Source organism: Mobula birostris, chromosome 1 (assembly GCF_030028105.1).
Source record: "Mobula birostris isolate sMobBir1 chromosome 1, sMobBir1.hap1, whole genome shotgun sequence".
Classification (NCBI taxonomy): Eukaryota; Metazoa; Chordata; class Chondrichthyes; order Myliobatiformes; family Myliobatidae; genus Mobula; species Mobula birostris.
The window spans coordinates 4,406,413-4,422,312 of record NC_092370.1 but is presented as its reverse complement, the minus strand read 5'-3'; the positions used below and the strand labels follow the sequence as shown (position 1 = coordinate 4,422,312).

Here is a 15,900-nt window from a genome sequence, read left to right as displayed (position 1 = left end):
TCCTCATGATTCTAATACCATGCATGATTTTTTAAGTAAACTGAATTTTCTGAAATTATCACCCAAAGACTGCTTATCATTAGAAACTCCTATTACAGAGGAAGAAATAACAACTGCAATCTCATCAATGAATTCAGGTAAAGCACCTGCTCTGGACGGGTTTACAGTGGAATTTTTAAAATCCTTTTCCTCTGTTCTCTCTCGGTGGTTGTCTAGAATATTCAAAGAAGCAATCAGCTTAGGTAAGTTACCACAATCATTTTATGAAGCCTCTATTTCCTTAATTCTTAAAAAGAATAAAGATCCTACTGATTGCGCATCATATAGACCGATATCTCTTTTAAATGTAGATTCAAAAATTTTAGCAACTAGGTTAGAGAAGGTATTACCTCAAATTATATCTATGGACCAAACTGGAGTTATTAAAAACTGTTATTCATCTTTTAATATTAGGAGGTTAATGAATATTGCTTATACCCCTTCATTTAATACTCCGGAATGTATTATCTCATTAGATGCTGAGAAAGCCTTTGACCGAGTTGAATGGCCTTAATTGTTTAGTGTGCTCGAGAAATTTAATTTTAGTCCGAAATTTATATCTTGGATTAAATTGTTATATCATTGGTACTAGGCAAGGATGCCCTCTTAGTCCTTTACTATTTAATATTGCCCTTGAATCTTTAGCAATTGCTATCCGTGACTCGCCTAATATTTTTGGTATTACCTGCGGAAATGAAATACATAAATTATGAATATGCAGATGATTTATTATATATCTCTAATCCAGAGGTCAATTCCTGTTATTCTAGCTTTGTTGGCTCAATTTAGTAATTTTTCTGGCTACAAATTAAACCTTAATAGGAGTGAATTATTTCCCCTAAATAAGCAGATACCTATTTATGGATGTTTACCATTTAAATTGGTTACTGATTCATTTATATATTTAGGGATTATAATTATGAAAAGTATAAAGATTTATTTAAAGCTAATTTTTTACCTTTAATTGATCAGATTAAACTTTTGTTTACTAAATGGTCACCAATATCTTTGTCTTTGATTGGTCGGATTAATGCTATTAAGATGATTATTTTGCCTAAATTTTTATACATATTTCAATCGGTTCCATTTTTTATTCCAAAATCTTTTTTTTGTTTGATAACGTTGACTCAAAAATTTCCTCCTATATATGGCAGAACAAAAATCCTAGGCTAGGTAAAAGGTATTTACAGAAAGCTAAAAAAGAGGCGGGGGGGGGGTTAGCACTCCCAAATTTTAGATCTTATTATTGGGCAATTAATATTCGATACTTAAAATTTTGGCTACGAGATTTGGATGCAACTTTAAGTCCACATTGGGTAAATCTTGAATGCAATTCATTACAAGGGTTTTCTTTGGGTTCCGTTTTAGGAACTTCACTTCCTTTCATTTTTTCTAAACTGTATAAACAAATGAATAATCCAATAGTTAAGCATACTTTACGTATATGGTTTCAATTCTGAAAATTTTTTGGGTTGAATCAATTTAATTTAGCAAGTCCTATTATATATAATTTCCTTTTTCAACCTTCCACTATGAATCAAGCTTACTTTGATTGGAAAATCAAAGGTATAGTACGATTTCGTGATTTATTTTTGGATAATTGTTTTATGTCTTTTGATCAACTTTCTAATAAATATAATTTACCCAGATCTCACTTTTTTAGATACCTACAGCTTAGAAACTTTTTAATTACTGTTTCTCCTAATTTTCCACACTTATATCCAATGGATATTTTGGAAAAAAAATTTAGATTTAAATCTCTCTCAGAAAAGCGTTGTAGCAATTATTTATGATATAATTATGAATTTATATCCTGATGTATCTAATAAAATTAAAACTGATTGGGAAAGCGAACTTAAGATTATTACACCGATTGAAAAATAGGAAAAAAATTCTTCAATTGGTTAATTCATCCTCTATATGTGCTAAACATGTGTTGATACAGTTTAAAGTAGTGCACAGGGCTCATATATCCAAAGATAAACTATCTCGTTATTATTCTTATATTAATCCAATATGTGATAGATGTCATTCCGAGATAGTTTCTTTAACTCATGTTTTGGTCATGTCCTTTGTTGGAAAAATATTGGAAAGATATTTTTGATATTATTTCAACGGTTTTGAATATAGACTTACAACCTCACCCAATTACTGCTATTTTTGGGTTACCAATGATAGAATCAAATCATTTAACCTCTCCAGCTCGTCGGATGATTGCATTTCTTACTTTAATGGCTAGAAGATCCATTTTGCTGAATTGGAAAGAGATTAACCCTCCTACTGTATTTCACTGGTTTTCACAAACTATGTTGTGTTTAAATTTGGAAAAAATTAGAAGTGCGGTTTATGACCCTTCCATTAAATTTGAAAAAACTTGGAGGCCATTTATTCAGCATTTTCATATGATGTAATTTGACCATTTCCAAACTTATTTTACTTCTCTGTAGTGTTGGTTGAGAGGAACGGAGTCGTCGACACTAAGGTTTTCTTTTCTCCCATTTTTTATGATGTTAAAACAGCCCAGGTCTTTTTTTTAGTTTAGTTGATTAATTCTGTTTAGGTTAGTTTTTTTTTAGGGTTTTTTTTTCTTTTTTCATGATTTTTGTCCAGATTTTTTTTTGTTCTGTATTATTCATTGGTATCCCATATGATTGGGAGTTTTGTCAATTAAGTACTATTTGGTTCTATAATTACTCATGTTAAGTACAACAATGTACTCCCAATAACTTTGTACTATTATGTTATGTTTATATTTTATGAAACTAATAAAAAGATTGAAAAAGGAATTTGCAAATTAAATAACTGTGGACAAATAAAATATGTTATATGTGGCAGTGGCAGAGGCAGATGCATTAGAGATATTTAAGAGACGCAGTCTACACACATGGATGATAGAAAAATGGAGGTTTGTGTGGGAGGTAAGGGTTAGATTAGGTTAAAGGGTTGGCACAACATCCTGGGCCAAATGGTCTCTACTTTGCTGTAAGGTTCCATATTCACACTCAGTATGAACAGCACCTTCCCGGAGACTGCCACGTTGCTGTGATGGCGAGGTCTGAATTCTTGAGATCCTGACAGTGATGCGGTCTTGGAGCTCAGCTCCTGGTAGGGTCACCCATGACGGGAAGGTCAAGGTGGATGTTTCAGACAAGTGACCGAACCAACGGTGGAGCTGGGGGAAGATGACGACACATCACAATGGCAGTGAGGAAGGCTGCAGGAGTGAAGGGTCCTCAGACATCTTGCATTCCATGACACTGGACCCTGACCCTGATCTGTCAACGACTGTGTGGTGGATGCCTGTGTGTCAGAATCCCCACATTAAACAAGTCACGAGCTGGTCTTCTCCATGAAGGGAACAACCCCTTGTGTATACACCATACTCAACTTGAGTGATCGGACTACTACTATGAACAGCACCTCCACAAGACTCTGCAGCCGGTCAGCTCATCAACAGCATTGTTTCTGGCTCCTCTGCACTGAACTTTCCAATTGCCTGATTAGCCTTCAGTCTGCTCTCCGTAAATCTGAAGTCACTCAAACTCTGCTGCACGTCTGGACTCAAAGTGTGCCATTCACTCACTGGACTGCGGGTAATGTCCCGTCAAGTACTGAGTATTAGAAGCTGGAACACTTAAAGAATTCCTTTGAGTTTTTAAATTGCAACAGGAATGGGAGTTTATAAGTAGTGTACAACATTTCCCAAAACTTGTTTTAGACCAAAAGACACAGGAGCAGATCTAGGCCATTCGGCCCATCGAGTCTGCTCTGCCACTCCTTCACGGCTGATTTATTATCCCTGTCAAATCCATTCTCCATCCTTCTACCCATAACCTTTGTCTCCCTAAGAAAACTTTGCTTTAAATGTGCTCAGTGACTTTGGTCTCATCCACCAGTGAGACCCTCACTGTCCAGGGCATGCCCTCTTCTTAGTTCCACTAACGTTTTGTATGCGTTATGATAAAAAGCAACTGGGAGAGTTTACCGATTTCATTCTGTAAAATCAGGTGTGTACCAATTACACAACACATTCATTAAACATTACAAAGAGTTATGTAGTTTCTTACCCAAATACCAAAGTGCCGTCCTTCTTGATTCCAAATTGTGCATTTTGAATTCCCTTTGCATCTTGTACCAGTTTTCCATCACTCACAACATTACCCAAGCAAAGTCCTTCATTCGTGTCAAAAAATCCAGCATTGTGGGCAACCAAACACTTGCTGGATTTGGCAGTTTCTTGCACAGTTGCTCGGTATGAGTGACTGCATCCTCCTGGTTTCAGTGGCTCCAAAATTGAGACGGTTCTCAGTGGGTTATTCACAAAGGTGAAATGGCCAGTCACCGTTTTAGTCTTCCCTTCCTCAGTGGGAAACTTTGAAACGAACACAGCAGATTTAGCAACAGGAAGATGAGAGGATTTATCAGCAGGCCAAGTCTCATGTGTAACATTCCTAAACACAATAGGCTGACAGTCTCTGATGTATCTGTGAGAATGCCGTGAGCCATGCTCCAAAGGGTAGTATGGAAGCAGATCACTCAAGTCAGTCCTATAGAGGAGACGGAAATTATTACAAATGCAAAGATGATAACACATGCAAGCGCCGAGGTTTGTGTAATGTTATTCCAGAACTAGCAAACCAGGTTCAGTTCCCACCCCTGTCAGAAAGGAGATTCAAAGTTCAACGAAAATTTTATTACCGAAGTACAGATAAGAAAAAAGAGCTTTGACTAGTGGCCAATCTGGAGAGGTGGTCCAAATCAGCTCCACTGCCTGAGGAGCAGCAGGTCACAGCAGCAAAATACAGCTTTGACCAGCAGCCAGTCAGCATTTGGGATTGATTAGTAAGAACAAATTAAACGAAGGCAGGGGCGAGCTCAACGGCCGTCATTGGAGTGGACACAGAGTGATGACCTTGAGGCTTTAGCTCTTCGGGATTTCAACAAAGAAAGGTTTCACTCAGGGAAAGCAAGGGAAAGAAAAGATCAAGTCCCCCCCCCACCCCCCTTCTCTTCCTATCTGCTCAGCAAGGACAGTAGATATGCCAGGCAGGTTAGTGAAATGGTCTTCTTGTGGGAGATGGGAAGGCAGGGTCTGGGATATAAAGGATTCTGATCTCAGGATAGCTACCTGTGCCATGTGCTAATTAAGTCAGAATTAGGAAGTTTAATAGCATTAAGACACAAGACATAGGAGCAGAATTAGGCCATTTGGCTCATCGAGTTCACTCTGCTACTCAATCATGGCAGATCCTTTTTCCCCTCACTCCCACTGTCTGGCCTTCTCCCCGTAACCTTTAACGCCATGTCCAATCAAGAACCTATCAATCTCTGTCTTAAATACACCCAATGACCTGGCCTCCACAGCTGCCTGTGGTAACAAATTCCACAAACTTACCACTCTCTGGCTAAAGAAATTTCTCCACATCTCTGTTCCAAAAGAAAGTCCCTCTATCCTGAGGTTGTGCCCTCTTGTCCTAGATTCCTTCACTATGGGAAAAATCCTTTCCACATCTACTCTGTCTAGGCATTTCAATAATCAAAATGATCCAATGAGATCCCCCCTCATCCTTCTAAATTCCAGTCAATACAGACCCAGAGCCATCAAACGTTCCTTGTATAACCCTTTCATTCCCAGAATCATTCTTGTGAACCTCCTCTGAACCCTCTCTGATGCCAGCACATTTTTCTCAGCTTAGTCCAATACTGTTCACAATACTCGTGAAGCCACACAACTGCTTTATAAAGCCTCAGCATTACAACTCTGGTCTTGTATACTAGACCTCTTGAAATGAATGCTAATATTACATTTGCCTTCCTCACCGCCGGCTCAACCTGCAAGTTAACCTTTAGGTTGTTCTGCACAAGGACTCCCAAGTCCCTTTGCATCTCAGATTTTTGGATTTTCTCTCCATTTAGAAAATAGTCTGCACATTTATTTCTACCAACATGCATGACCATGTATTTTCCAGCATTATATTTCATTTGCCATTTTCTTGCCCATTCTCCTAATCTATCTAAGTCCTTCTACAACCTGCTTCCTCAACACGACCTGCCCCTCCACCAATCTTCATATCAACTGCAAACTTGGCAACAAATCATCTATTCCATCATCTATTTATATACAGCATAAAAAGCAGTCCCACCACAGACCCCTGCAGAACACCACCAGTCACCAGCAACCAACCAGAAAAGGTTCCTTTTATTCCCACTCGCTGCCTCCTACTAACCAGGCAATGCTCTAACCATGCCAGTAATTTTCCTGTAAAGCCACGGGCTCTTAACTTGGTAAGCAGCCTCATGTGTGGCATCTTGTTAAAGGCCTTCTGAAAGCCCAAATATACAAAATCCACTGTATCCCCTTTACCTATCCTACTTGTAATGTCCTCAAATAATTCCAACAGGTTCATTAGGTAAGATTTTCCCTTTGGGAAACCATGCTGACTTTGTCCTGTCTTGTACTGTGTCACCAAGTGCCCATAACCTCATCCTTAATAACTGATTCCAATATCTTCCAAACTACCAAAGCCAGGCTTACTGGTCTATAATTTCCTTTCTGCTGCCTTCCTCCTTTCCTAAGGAGTGGAGTAACATTTGCAATTTTCCAGTCCTCTGGCACTGTGCCAGAGTCCAATGATTTTTGAAAGATCATTACTAATGTCACCATAATCTCTAACATTACCTCTTTCAGAACCCTAGGGTGCAGTTCATCTGGTCTGGACAACTTACGTACACTTGGGTCTTTCAGTTTTTTGAGCACCTTCTCCCTTGTAATAGTAACTGCTCTCACTTCTCTTTCTTCACACTCTTCAACTTCTGGCATACTGCTTGTGTCTTGCACATTGAAGACTGTTGCAAAATACTCATTTAGTTCATCAGCCGTCTCCTGACACATTATTTCTTGGGCCTCATTGTCTAGCGTTCCTATATCCACTCTCATCTCTTTTTTTAAAAACATACTTGTAACAGCTTTAACTATCCACTTTGATATAGTTTGCCTGCTTGCTTTCACATTTCATCTCTTCTCTCCTAATTATTCTTTTAGTTGCTCTCTCTAGGTTTTTAAAAGCTTTTCCCAATCCTCTATCATCCTAATTTTTGCGTTGTTGTATAGAGTTTCTTTTGCTTTTACATTATCTTTGACTTCCCTTGTTAGCCAGGGATGTACTATTTTACCATTTGAGTATTCCTTTGTTTTTGGAACAATGCTTCAACTTCCTCATTCTTCCTAGAAACTCTTTATAGCTACTCTGCTGTCACTTCTACCGGCATCTCCTTCCCATTTACTCTGGCCAACCCATCTCTCACACCACCAATTTCTTTTACTCCACTGAACAAGGAGGCAAAGTAGAATCAGTTGGTGTTGTGTTCTTGGATTTTCAGGCCACCCATGAGGCTGCTATGAACCCATGATATTACAGGAAAGATTCTAGCATGGATTAAGCAGTACCTGAATGGCAGGAGACAAAGAGTGGGAATAAAGGCCGCCTTTTCTAGTTGGCTGCTGGTGACTAGTGGTGTTCCACTGGGTCTGTGTTAGGACCGATTCTTTTTACATTAAATGTCAATGGAATTAATGGCTTTGTTGCGAAGTTTGCAGGTGATATGAAGGTCGGTGGAGGGGCAGGTAATTTTGAGGAAGTAGAGAGGCTACAGGAGGACAGATAGGTTAGAAGAATGAGTAAAGAAATGGCAGATGGAATACAGTGCCAGGAAGTGTATGGTCATGCACTTTGGTAGATGAAAGGGTTGACTATTTTCAAAACGGAGAAAATACACTAAAAACTGAGGAGCAAAGGGACTTGAGTCCTTGTGCAGGATTCCATAAAGGTTAATTATCACAGGTTGAGTCTGTGGTGAGGAAGGCAAATGCAATGTCAGCATTCATTTCAAGAGGACAGGAACACAAAAGCAAGGTTGTAATGTTGAATCACAAACAAGAGAAAACCTACAGATGCTGGGAACCTGAGCCACACACACAAAATGCTGGAGGAACTCTGCAGGTCAGGCACCATTCAATGGAAAAAGTACAGTCAATGTTTTGGGAGAGACCCTTCTTTAGTCCTGAAGGGGGGTTTTGGCTCAAAATGTCAACTTTCAAGACACGCGTACAGACATAATTGGTTTAATAAATATTGCAGGCTGTTAAAATTTGGCCACAATGGATACAACTGGTATCACCGTTAATAATGTCCTGCTCTGAAAAACTAATCAGTTTGTTAGTCCTGATGAAAAACCATTATCAGCAACGCCACTGAGCACCTGTACATGCAGTGCTGTCGCAGGAAAGCAGAATCCATCACTGCCCGGTATCTGTGTCCTCTCCAGCCATAGGCAAGTTCTGGGAGAGCAGGTGGGTGGCTAGTGCTGTACCTCTGTTTAAAAAAGGGAACTAGGGTAAGTCCTGGGAACTATAGACCAGTGAGTCTGACATCAGTTGTTGGAAAATCGCTGGAGAAAATTTGGAGAGGCGGAACTTATGACGACGGCACCCAACAGCCACTCCTTTGCTTGCTCCATTTCTCTCTTTTTTTCCTTTTCAAGGTTCTTTTGAAGATCCTGACCTGCAGTTACACGCTGACTTCTGTTCTTTGTGGAAATGGGACCCGCTCTCAGGGCCTCACAACTGGCTGCTTTTTGATATGCCAGGGACGCAGCCTGGGAGACTGGCGCGCCTTCGGGGTGCTGGATTTTCGTGGCTCTGGAGACGGGCGGACTCGAGGCTGGTGCCGCCACCTGATGTGTGGTGTGTGACGACATCCTGAATTATCCCTTATGGACTGCGCTTTTGAAAAGAGAGAGAGCATGCAGCTGTACAGCACAAACAACTTGTTACTGAGAGACAGGTGAAAGACTGCTCACAGTTTGTTTGGGATTTCTGCAAGGACACTGCCAGCTTCTGAGTTCCTGCAGAGAGAGAAGGGAGGAGCTACTTGATGGACAGCTGGTGTTCAGCTCAACAGTATTTAAACCAGCATAATTGCTTGTTTCACAGGACACGCAGACGCACTAGGGTGTGGTGAAGTTACTACTATCCTGTTCAGGTGCCCATGAGTGTGGGACTGAGGATCAATTGTGAGGAATCGATCTGTGATTATTAGTGCGTGAAAGAGCGACCCTGTGGAGTCTACCGGTGTGTCTAACCTTTGCCTGGGTTGGTAGACTATCACTTGAAGTCAGTGCTCTTAAGTTGGTCAAGTTTGGCTAACTTGGAAGTTTCGGAGGACAACGGGAAGATCGACGGCATCAGCTTACTTGGACAACCACAACACCTTTCTCCCTCTCTCTCCATCACTACTCAACTCAATACCATGAACTGAACTCAATTCATTTGTAAAACTGTATCCATTTACCCCCTAGGCTTGAAGAAGCTGGGTTTTTATATTTCCACACTTATGTATGCATGAACTTTGCTAACCTGTTTGATTTATCTGATGTTATATTACTGTATTGCGAGCTCCGTACCAACTTTACAGTGTACTGTTAATTTCTGAAATTTCCTTCGATATCTTGTTCAAGAAGCTAATAGTCACATCAGATATGATTAGATTAGATTATGAGGACACGCAGTCCTCTTTTATTGTCATTCAGTAATGCATGCATTCAGAAATAATACAGTTTCTCCGGAATGATATCACAGAAAATCATGACAAACTGACTGAAAAACTGAGAAAAACCACATAATTATAACATATAGTTACAACAGTGCAAAGCAATACCGTAATTTGATAAAAACAGACCATGGCACAGTAAAAGTCTCAGAATCTCTCGAAAGTCCCATCATCTCACACAGACGGTGAACCTCCAGCGCCACCAACTTGCCGATGCAGCATCCTGGAAGCATCCGACCACAGTCCGACTCCGAGTCCATCCGAAAACTCCTAGCCTCCGACCAGCTCTCCAACACTGAGCACAGAGCACCATCTCTGCCAAGCGCTTCAACCCCGGCCCTGGCAACAGGCAATAGGCAAGGCCGAGGATTTGGGGCCTTCCCCTCCAGAGATTCTCGATTGCACAGTAGCAGCGGCAGCCAAGCAGGCATTTCAGAAGTTACTCCGGGTGTTCCTCCGTGCTTCTCACGTCTGTCTCCATCAAATCAGGATTGTGCAGGATCAACTCACTCTTCTGAACATCAGGAAGGTGGCATTTACTCACAATGTGCCACCTTTTCTACACCGGGAACCCCTGCTTACGCAATCCAAGGGAGACACATTTATTACACCACCACTACCTTGGAAGCAGCAGTGGAGACGAAGATGAAGGGATGGCGTCCTGGTGAGGTTGACATGACGTGCTAATCAGTCACCGCTCCCTAACATACACCTGGCTAACATTCCTGGACAACAAGCTATGCGAACTGAGAGCCAGAATCTCCTATCAGCGAGAAACAAAGGAATGCAATGTTTTGTGCTTCGTGGAGACCTGGCTGACAGAGGACCTGTCAGGGTGGGCAGGTCAAAAAACCTCTCTGGGAAGAGTAAAGGAGGTGGGGTATGCTTCACCATCAATAATGCTTAGTGTGATCTCGAGAATGTGCATGCCCTCAAATCATTTTGTTCCCCAGATCTGGAGTACCTTGTGCTGCTGTATAGACTTTTCTGGCTGCCTAGGGAGTTCACACTGTTATTATCACAGCTGTGTATATTCCGCTGCAGGCTGATACTGACTTGGCTCTCAGGAAACTGTACAGGACCATCAGCACCCTGGAGACTGCACCCAGAGGCTGCTTTCATCGTCGCCAGTGACTTCAATCGAGCATCGCTGACGAACGTCTCTCCAAAGCTTTGTCAGCACATCCAGGTGAGCACACGGGGAGAGAGCATACTCACCCACTGCTACTCTTCCTTCCACAACGCTTACAAAGCACTCGTCCGTCTGCTGTTTGGGCAGTCGGATCACTCCTCCATCTTGCTTCTGTTCATGTACAGGCAGAAGCTGAAGTAACAGGCCGCCAAAGTTAAAACCGTCCACTGTTGGTCTGGCCAAATAGTCTCCATGCTACAGGACTGCTCTGATGACGCCAACTGGAATGTTTTTCGTGATGAGGATGTCTCTGAGTTCACGAAGAGGTCACGAGCTTCATCCTGAAGTGCATTGAGGACGTTGTCCCCCCAAAGATTGGTTAAGTCTATCCAAACCCGAAACCAGTAATCAACAGTTCCGTGAACACAGCACTTACCACGCGACACAGAGCTTACGTTGCCAGTGACCAACAGGAACTTAAGAAATGCAGCTACGATCTACACAAAGCCATCAAGGCAGTGAAATGACAGTACAGGGTCAAGATCCAGACACAGCTCTCTAGCAACAATACACACAGCTTATGGCAAGGTCTGCACACCATCACAGACTCCAAAGCTAAGCACAGCTACCAACATCACTGCTTCTCTCCCAGATGAAAGAAATCTTTTTTGCTTGGTTCAATGTTGCCAACACTGAGCCCTCAAGGAGAGCTGCCAAAGTGATCTGCATCTTGGTCATCTCTGAGGCTGAAGTTGCAGGTGTTTCCAACAAGTGGACAGTTGCAAGGCTGCAGGACCAGACAGCATCCCAGGGCGGGTACTCAGGACGTGTGTGACACAACTGGCAGGTGTATTAACAGTGATGCAGCCAGTTAGGGTGCTCTCACTGTATAGTATGGGAACTATACTTCTCTCAAGCACAGGATTCTACAGAGAGTGGTGCGGACAGACCCGCACACCTGTAGATGTGAACTTCCCACTATTCAGGACATTTACAGAGACAGGTGTGTAAAAAGGGCTTGAAGGACCATGAAAACTAGGACCAACAGGCTCCAGGACAGCTTCTTCCACCAGGCCATCATATCAAGTCACTTTTCATTGTCATTTTGACCATAACTGCTGGTACAGTACACAATAAAAACGAGACGTTTTTCAGGACCATTGTGCTACATGAACAACACAAAACTACACTAGACTACAGACCTACCCAGGACTGCATAAAGTGCACAAACCAGTGCAGGCATTACAATAAATAATAAACAAGACATTAGGCACAGTAGAGGGCAGTAGGCTGGTGTCAGTCCAGGCTCTGGGTATTGAGGAGTCTGATGACTTGAGGGAAGAAACTGTTACATAGTTTAGTCACATATCGATACAATCGTACTTCCATGCTACAATGACCGCCCTGTTGTACACACTATTTATTTCAAATTACTTTAAATTGCACAGAGGGAGACATAACATAAAGATTTTTATTCCTCATGTAAGTGAAGGATATAAGAAATAAAGTCCATTCAATTCTCTGCTGGAAGGACTGTTTGGGGCCCTGAATGGAGGCGAGGGAGCGATCCCTGCGGAAAGTGGAGAGTGGGGTTTGGGGGAAGAGGTGAAAAATGATCCCTTTGGATATGGCGGGTGTTGCGGAGAATTAAAGTGTTGGATCAGAGGCTCATGGGGTGGTCGCTGAAGACAAGAGGAACTCCATTTACTGCATTTGTATGTGTTGCTATGAACTTTGTTATTTTATGGTTGCAAATAGATACAATTAATGTATTTACATTAGAGCTTCCATTATAAAAGTTAAGTGCATGCATCAATAAAATAGCAATAAACGCTGAATGACAGCGTTTGGTCAAGCCTCCGTGTTAAGGACACGTTTGCACATAAGTTACGTCGTGGAATGTACGGCATCAACTTCTATAACCCGCGATCCTGCAGTTTGTCCTCCCACTTTATTATCGAGAGGGCTGTCTGGAGAGGGGCTGTGTCGGCTGAGAGCAGCGAGGGGATGGTTCTGGTTGCGGTCACGGTCACGGCCACGGCCGCCGGCCCCGGTTGGACAGGAACGGCCCCCCACAAATGAAGTCAGCTGTAGGGTGCCTGAAGCAGATGTTAGAGGCACTTACCTATCGACAGCTCCTGCACCCGTACCCGTACACAGGACGGTAAGGACACCGACAGCCAGCCCGGTGTGCCAGTAACCTACCGCCGGCAACACCGAACACCACACGGCGCGGCGACAACCCCCCGCCATTCTCGTCCGACCCTAGCATCCCGCCCACTCCCCCGATCACATGACACCGGAGCACCGCCCACTCCCCGATCACATGGTACAGGAGCACTGCCCACTCCCCGATCACATGGCACCGGAGCACTGCCCACTCCCCGATCACATGGTACAGGAGCACTGCCCTCTCCCCGATCACATGGCACCGGAGCACTGCCCACTCCCCGATCACATGGCACTGGAGCACCGCCCACTCCCCGATCACATGGCACCGGAGCACCGCCCACTCCCCGATCACATGGCACCTGGAGCACCGCCCACTCCCCTATCACATGGCACAGAAGCACCGCCCACTCTTCGATCACATGGCACTGAAGCACCGCCCACTCCTCAATCCCGCCCCCTCCCTCCCTGAAGACAGTACTCGCCCGTCAGTCAGTCAGGTGGAGGCGGCCCAGCTGTCAATCAGCGACATAACATCCGCCCATTCGCTGATCACGTGACGTTTGACCACAGCGATCTCCTTCTCAGCTGTCACTTGATCGCTCATGATCCATTGTTTTTTTCACACCCTCCTGATATGGTGATAATTCCTTATTTCCCCTCGGCACCAACCCAACCCACAGATGCTGCCTGATCCGCTGAGTTGTGTGGTGTAGATTCCAGCGTCCAGCTCTGTGTCTCGGCTTTTCCTTTCCGGGTGGATAAAATGTGCTGAGGTGTCTCGGCTTGAAGCGCCGACTATTTATTCATTTCCACAGATGCTGCCTGATCTGCCGAGTTCCTCCGGCATCTTGTGAGTGTTGCCCCGGAGTTCGGTGTCTGCAGACTCTCCTTGCTGTGAGATGTACGTGGAACGTTTGGTCAGCGAGGTGCGTTGCTCTCCGGAAGGGATGGAGGAAGGGACCGCCGGTGAAAGGGGGGGCACCATGGAGTCCCGCGCGGTGCGCGCTCTCGGACGATCGCTGCTGCTGGCGGGCCGCTGGGGTCGCGAGGCCAGGCGGGTGCGCGCGGCCAACACCGGGGCCGCCGCCCCCGCGCATCGCGAGCGTTACTGCGTGCAGGTTGTCCGGTAAGCGGCCCGTCCCGGTCCCGGTCCCGTCACCTGCTCGGGCACCGGGCTGGAGGTCATGTTCCCTGCTGGGAGTCCGGCGCTCTGCAGTGCATGGAAACCTACCGAATACTGGAAGGCCTCGATGCAGTGGACCAGAGGTCACAGCCTCGGAATAGAGAGACGTCCAGTTAGAACAGTGATGATGAATTTCTTCAGCCAGAGGGTGGTGAATCTATGGAATTCATTGCAACTGACGGCTGTGGAGCTCAAGTCATTAGATATGTTAATATATTAAAGAGGAGGTTGGCAGGTTCTTGATTAATCAAGCCGTCAAAGATTACAGGGAAAAGGCAGGAGGATGGAGTTGAGAGGGACGATAAATTAGCATGATGGAATTACAGCAATTCCGATGGGCTGAATGGTCCGATTCTGCTCCTATGTCTTGTGCTCTTATTTTATATTTTGATTACACACACAGTTCACTTTTTGTTGTTGATATTGTTTAATTTTGTAATGGTTGTCAGTGTTTTGTTTTCCTCACAGAAATCGGGACTATGAAGGTTTTCTGACTTCTCTGCTGCTTCCTTCAGAACTTCGCTGCTCGGTTTTTGCACTGAGAGCCTTCAATGTGGAGCTGGCTCAGGTAAGTACTCTGCATAGATACTCCAATGTGCTTTTTTTTATTAAATTATCAATTCTTCATTCCAAAGGTAAGATCCAAGGGCCAGGAAGGCAGTTCTGCAACACTGTGGGCATGATGAGGCACAGAAGTATTCATGGTCATCCACTGCAACCAAGGGAGACCCCAGTTTGATAGGATAGTTAAGAAGGCCTATGGGATGCTAGGCTTCATTAATAGGGGATTGTGTTCAAGAGTAGAGAGGTCATGTTGCAACTCGACAAATCTCTGGTGAGACCACACTTAGAGTATTGTGTTCAGTTCTGGTCACCTCATTATAGGAAGGACGTGGAAGCTATGGAGAGTGCAGAGGAGATTTACCAGGATGTTGCCTGGATTGGAAAACAAGTCTTATGAGGCAAGGTGAGCAGAGCTGGGACTTTTCTCCTTGGAGTGTAGAAGAATGAGAGGGGACTTGATAGAGGTCTACAAGATTATGAGAGGCATAGATAGGGTGGATAGCCAGTACCTGTTTCCCAGGGCAGGAATAGCAAACATGAGAGGGCATATGTACAAAGTTAAGGGAGGGAAGTTTAGGGGAGACATCAGGGGTAGGTATTTTTACACAGAGGGTTGTGGGTGCCTGGAATGACTTGCCAGGGATGGTAGTGGAAGCTAAAACATTAGGGCTATTTAAGATCTCTTGGACAGGCACATGGATGAAAGAAAAATAGAGGGTTGCGGGGTAGTGTGGGTTTAGTACGTTTTTTTAAGGAATATACTAGACTGCACAACATTGAGGGCCGAAGGGCCTGTACTGTGCTGTAGTATTCTGGTGTCTAGTTTGTGATGCTTGTTTGTATCACTGAATAAATTTGAATTAATGAATTTATTCAAATTGTACATCCATCTCACAATGTGAGGGAGTAAATTTTTTTGCGTTATGACTCCATTACAATGAACAGACATATGAATTTATTAGTCTAATGGCTTGTAAAAAGAAGCTGTCCTGTAGCCTGTTGGCCCTGGCTTTAATGCTGCGATAGCATTTGCCAGATGGAAGCAGCTGAAACAATTTAAGGTTGGGGTGACTGGCGTCCCCAATGATCTTCCAGGCCTTCTTTCTGCACCTGCTGCTGTAAATGTCCTCAATGGAGGGAAGTTCACATCCACAGATGCTCTGGGCTGTCCGTACCACTCTCTGCAGTGCCCAGTGATCGAG

The 15,900-nt window shown here is 43.8% G+C and overlaps 2 protein-coding genes across 3 annotated transcripts in view; one reads left to right on the top strand and one right to left on the bottom strand.

Annotated features, from left to right (window-relative positions):
- nagpa (N-acetylglucosamine-1-phosphodiester alpha-N-acetylglucosaminidase) overlaps nucleotides 1-13,040 on the bottom strand; it is a 74,996-nt gene extending 61,956 nt beyond the window's left edge. The window contains exons 1-2 of the mRNA XM_072251722.1: nucleotides 12,905-13,040; nucleotides 4,107-4,586 (exon numbers count right to left, since the gene is read on the bottom strand). Of these exons, the coding sequence (XP_072107823.1) occupies nucleotides 4,107-4,586; nucleotides 12,905-13,032 (608 nt within the window). The 5' untranslated portion in view covers nucleotides 13,033-13,040. The remainder of the gene's footprint in view (nucleotides 1-4,106; nucleotides 4,587-12,904) is intronic.
- A 692-nt stretch (nucleotides 13,041-13,732) lies between these two features.
- Nucleotides 13,733-15,900, top strand: part of ndufaf6 (NADH:ubiquinone oxidoreductase complex assembly factor 6) — a 46,427-nt gene continuing 44,259 nt past the window's right edge. The window contains exons 1-2 of one of the 2 annotated variants that reach the window (XM_072251721.1): nucleotides 13,733-13,877; nucleotides 14,603-14,702. Coding sequence is in view for 1 of the 2 variants with exons in the window: in XM_072251719.1 (XP_072107820.1) it covers nucleotides 13,935-14,077; nucleotides 14,603-14,702 (243 nt within the window). In the remaining variant the exon portion in view is untranslated. Of the gene's footprint in view, nucleotides 13,878-13,914; nucleotides 14,078-14,602; nucleotides 14,703-15,900 lie in introns of those variants that run through there. The other variant, XM_072251719.1, reaches the window with a different exon arrangement.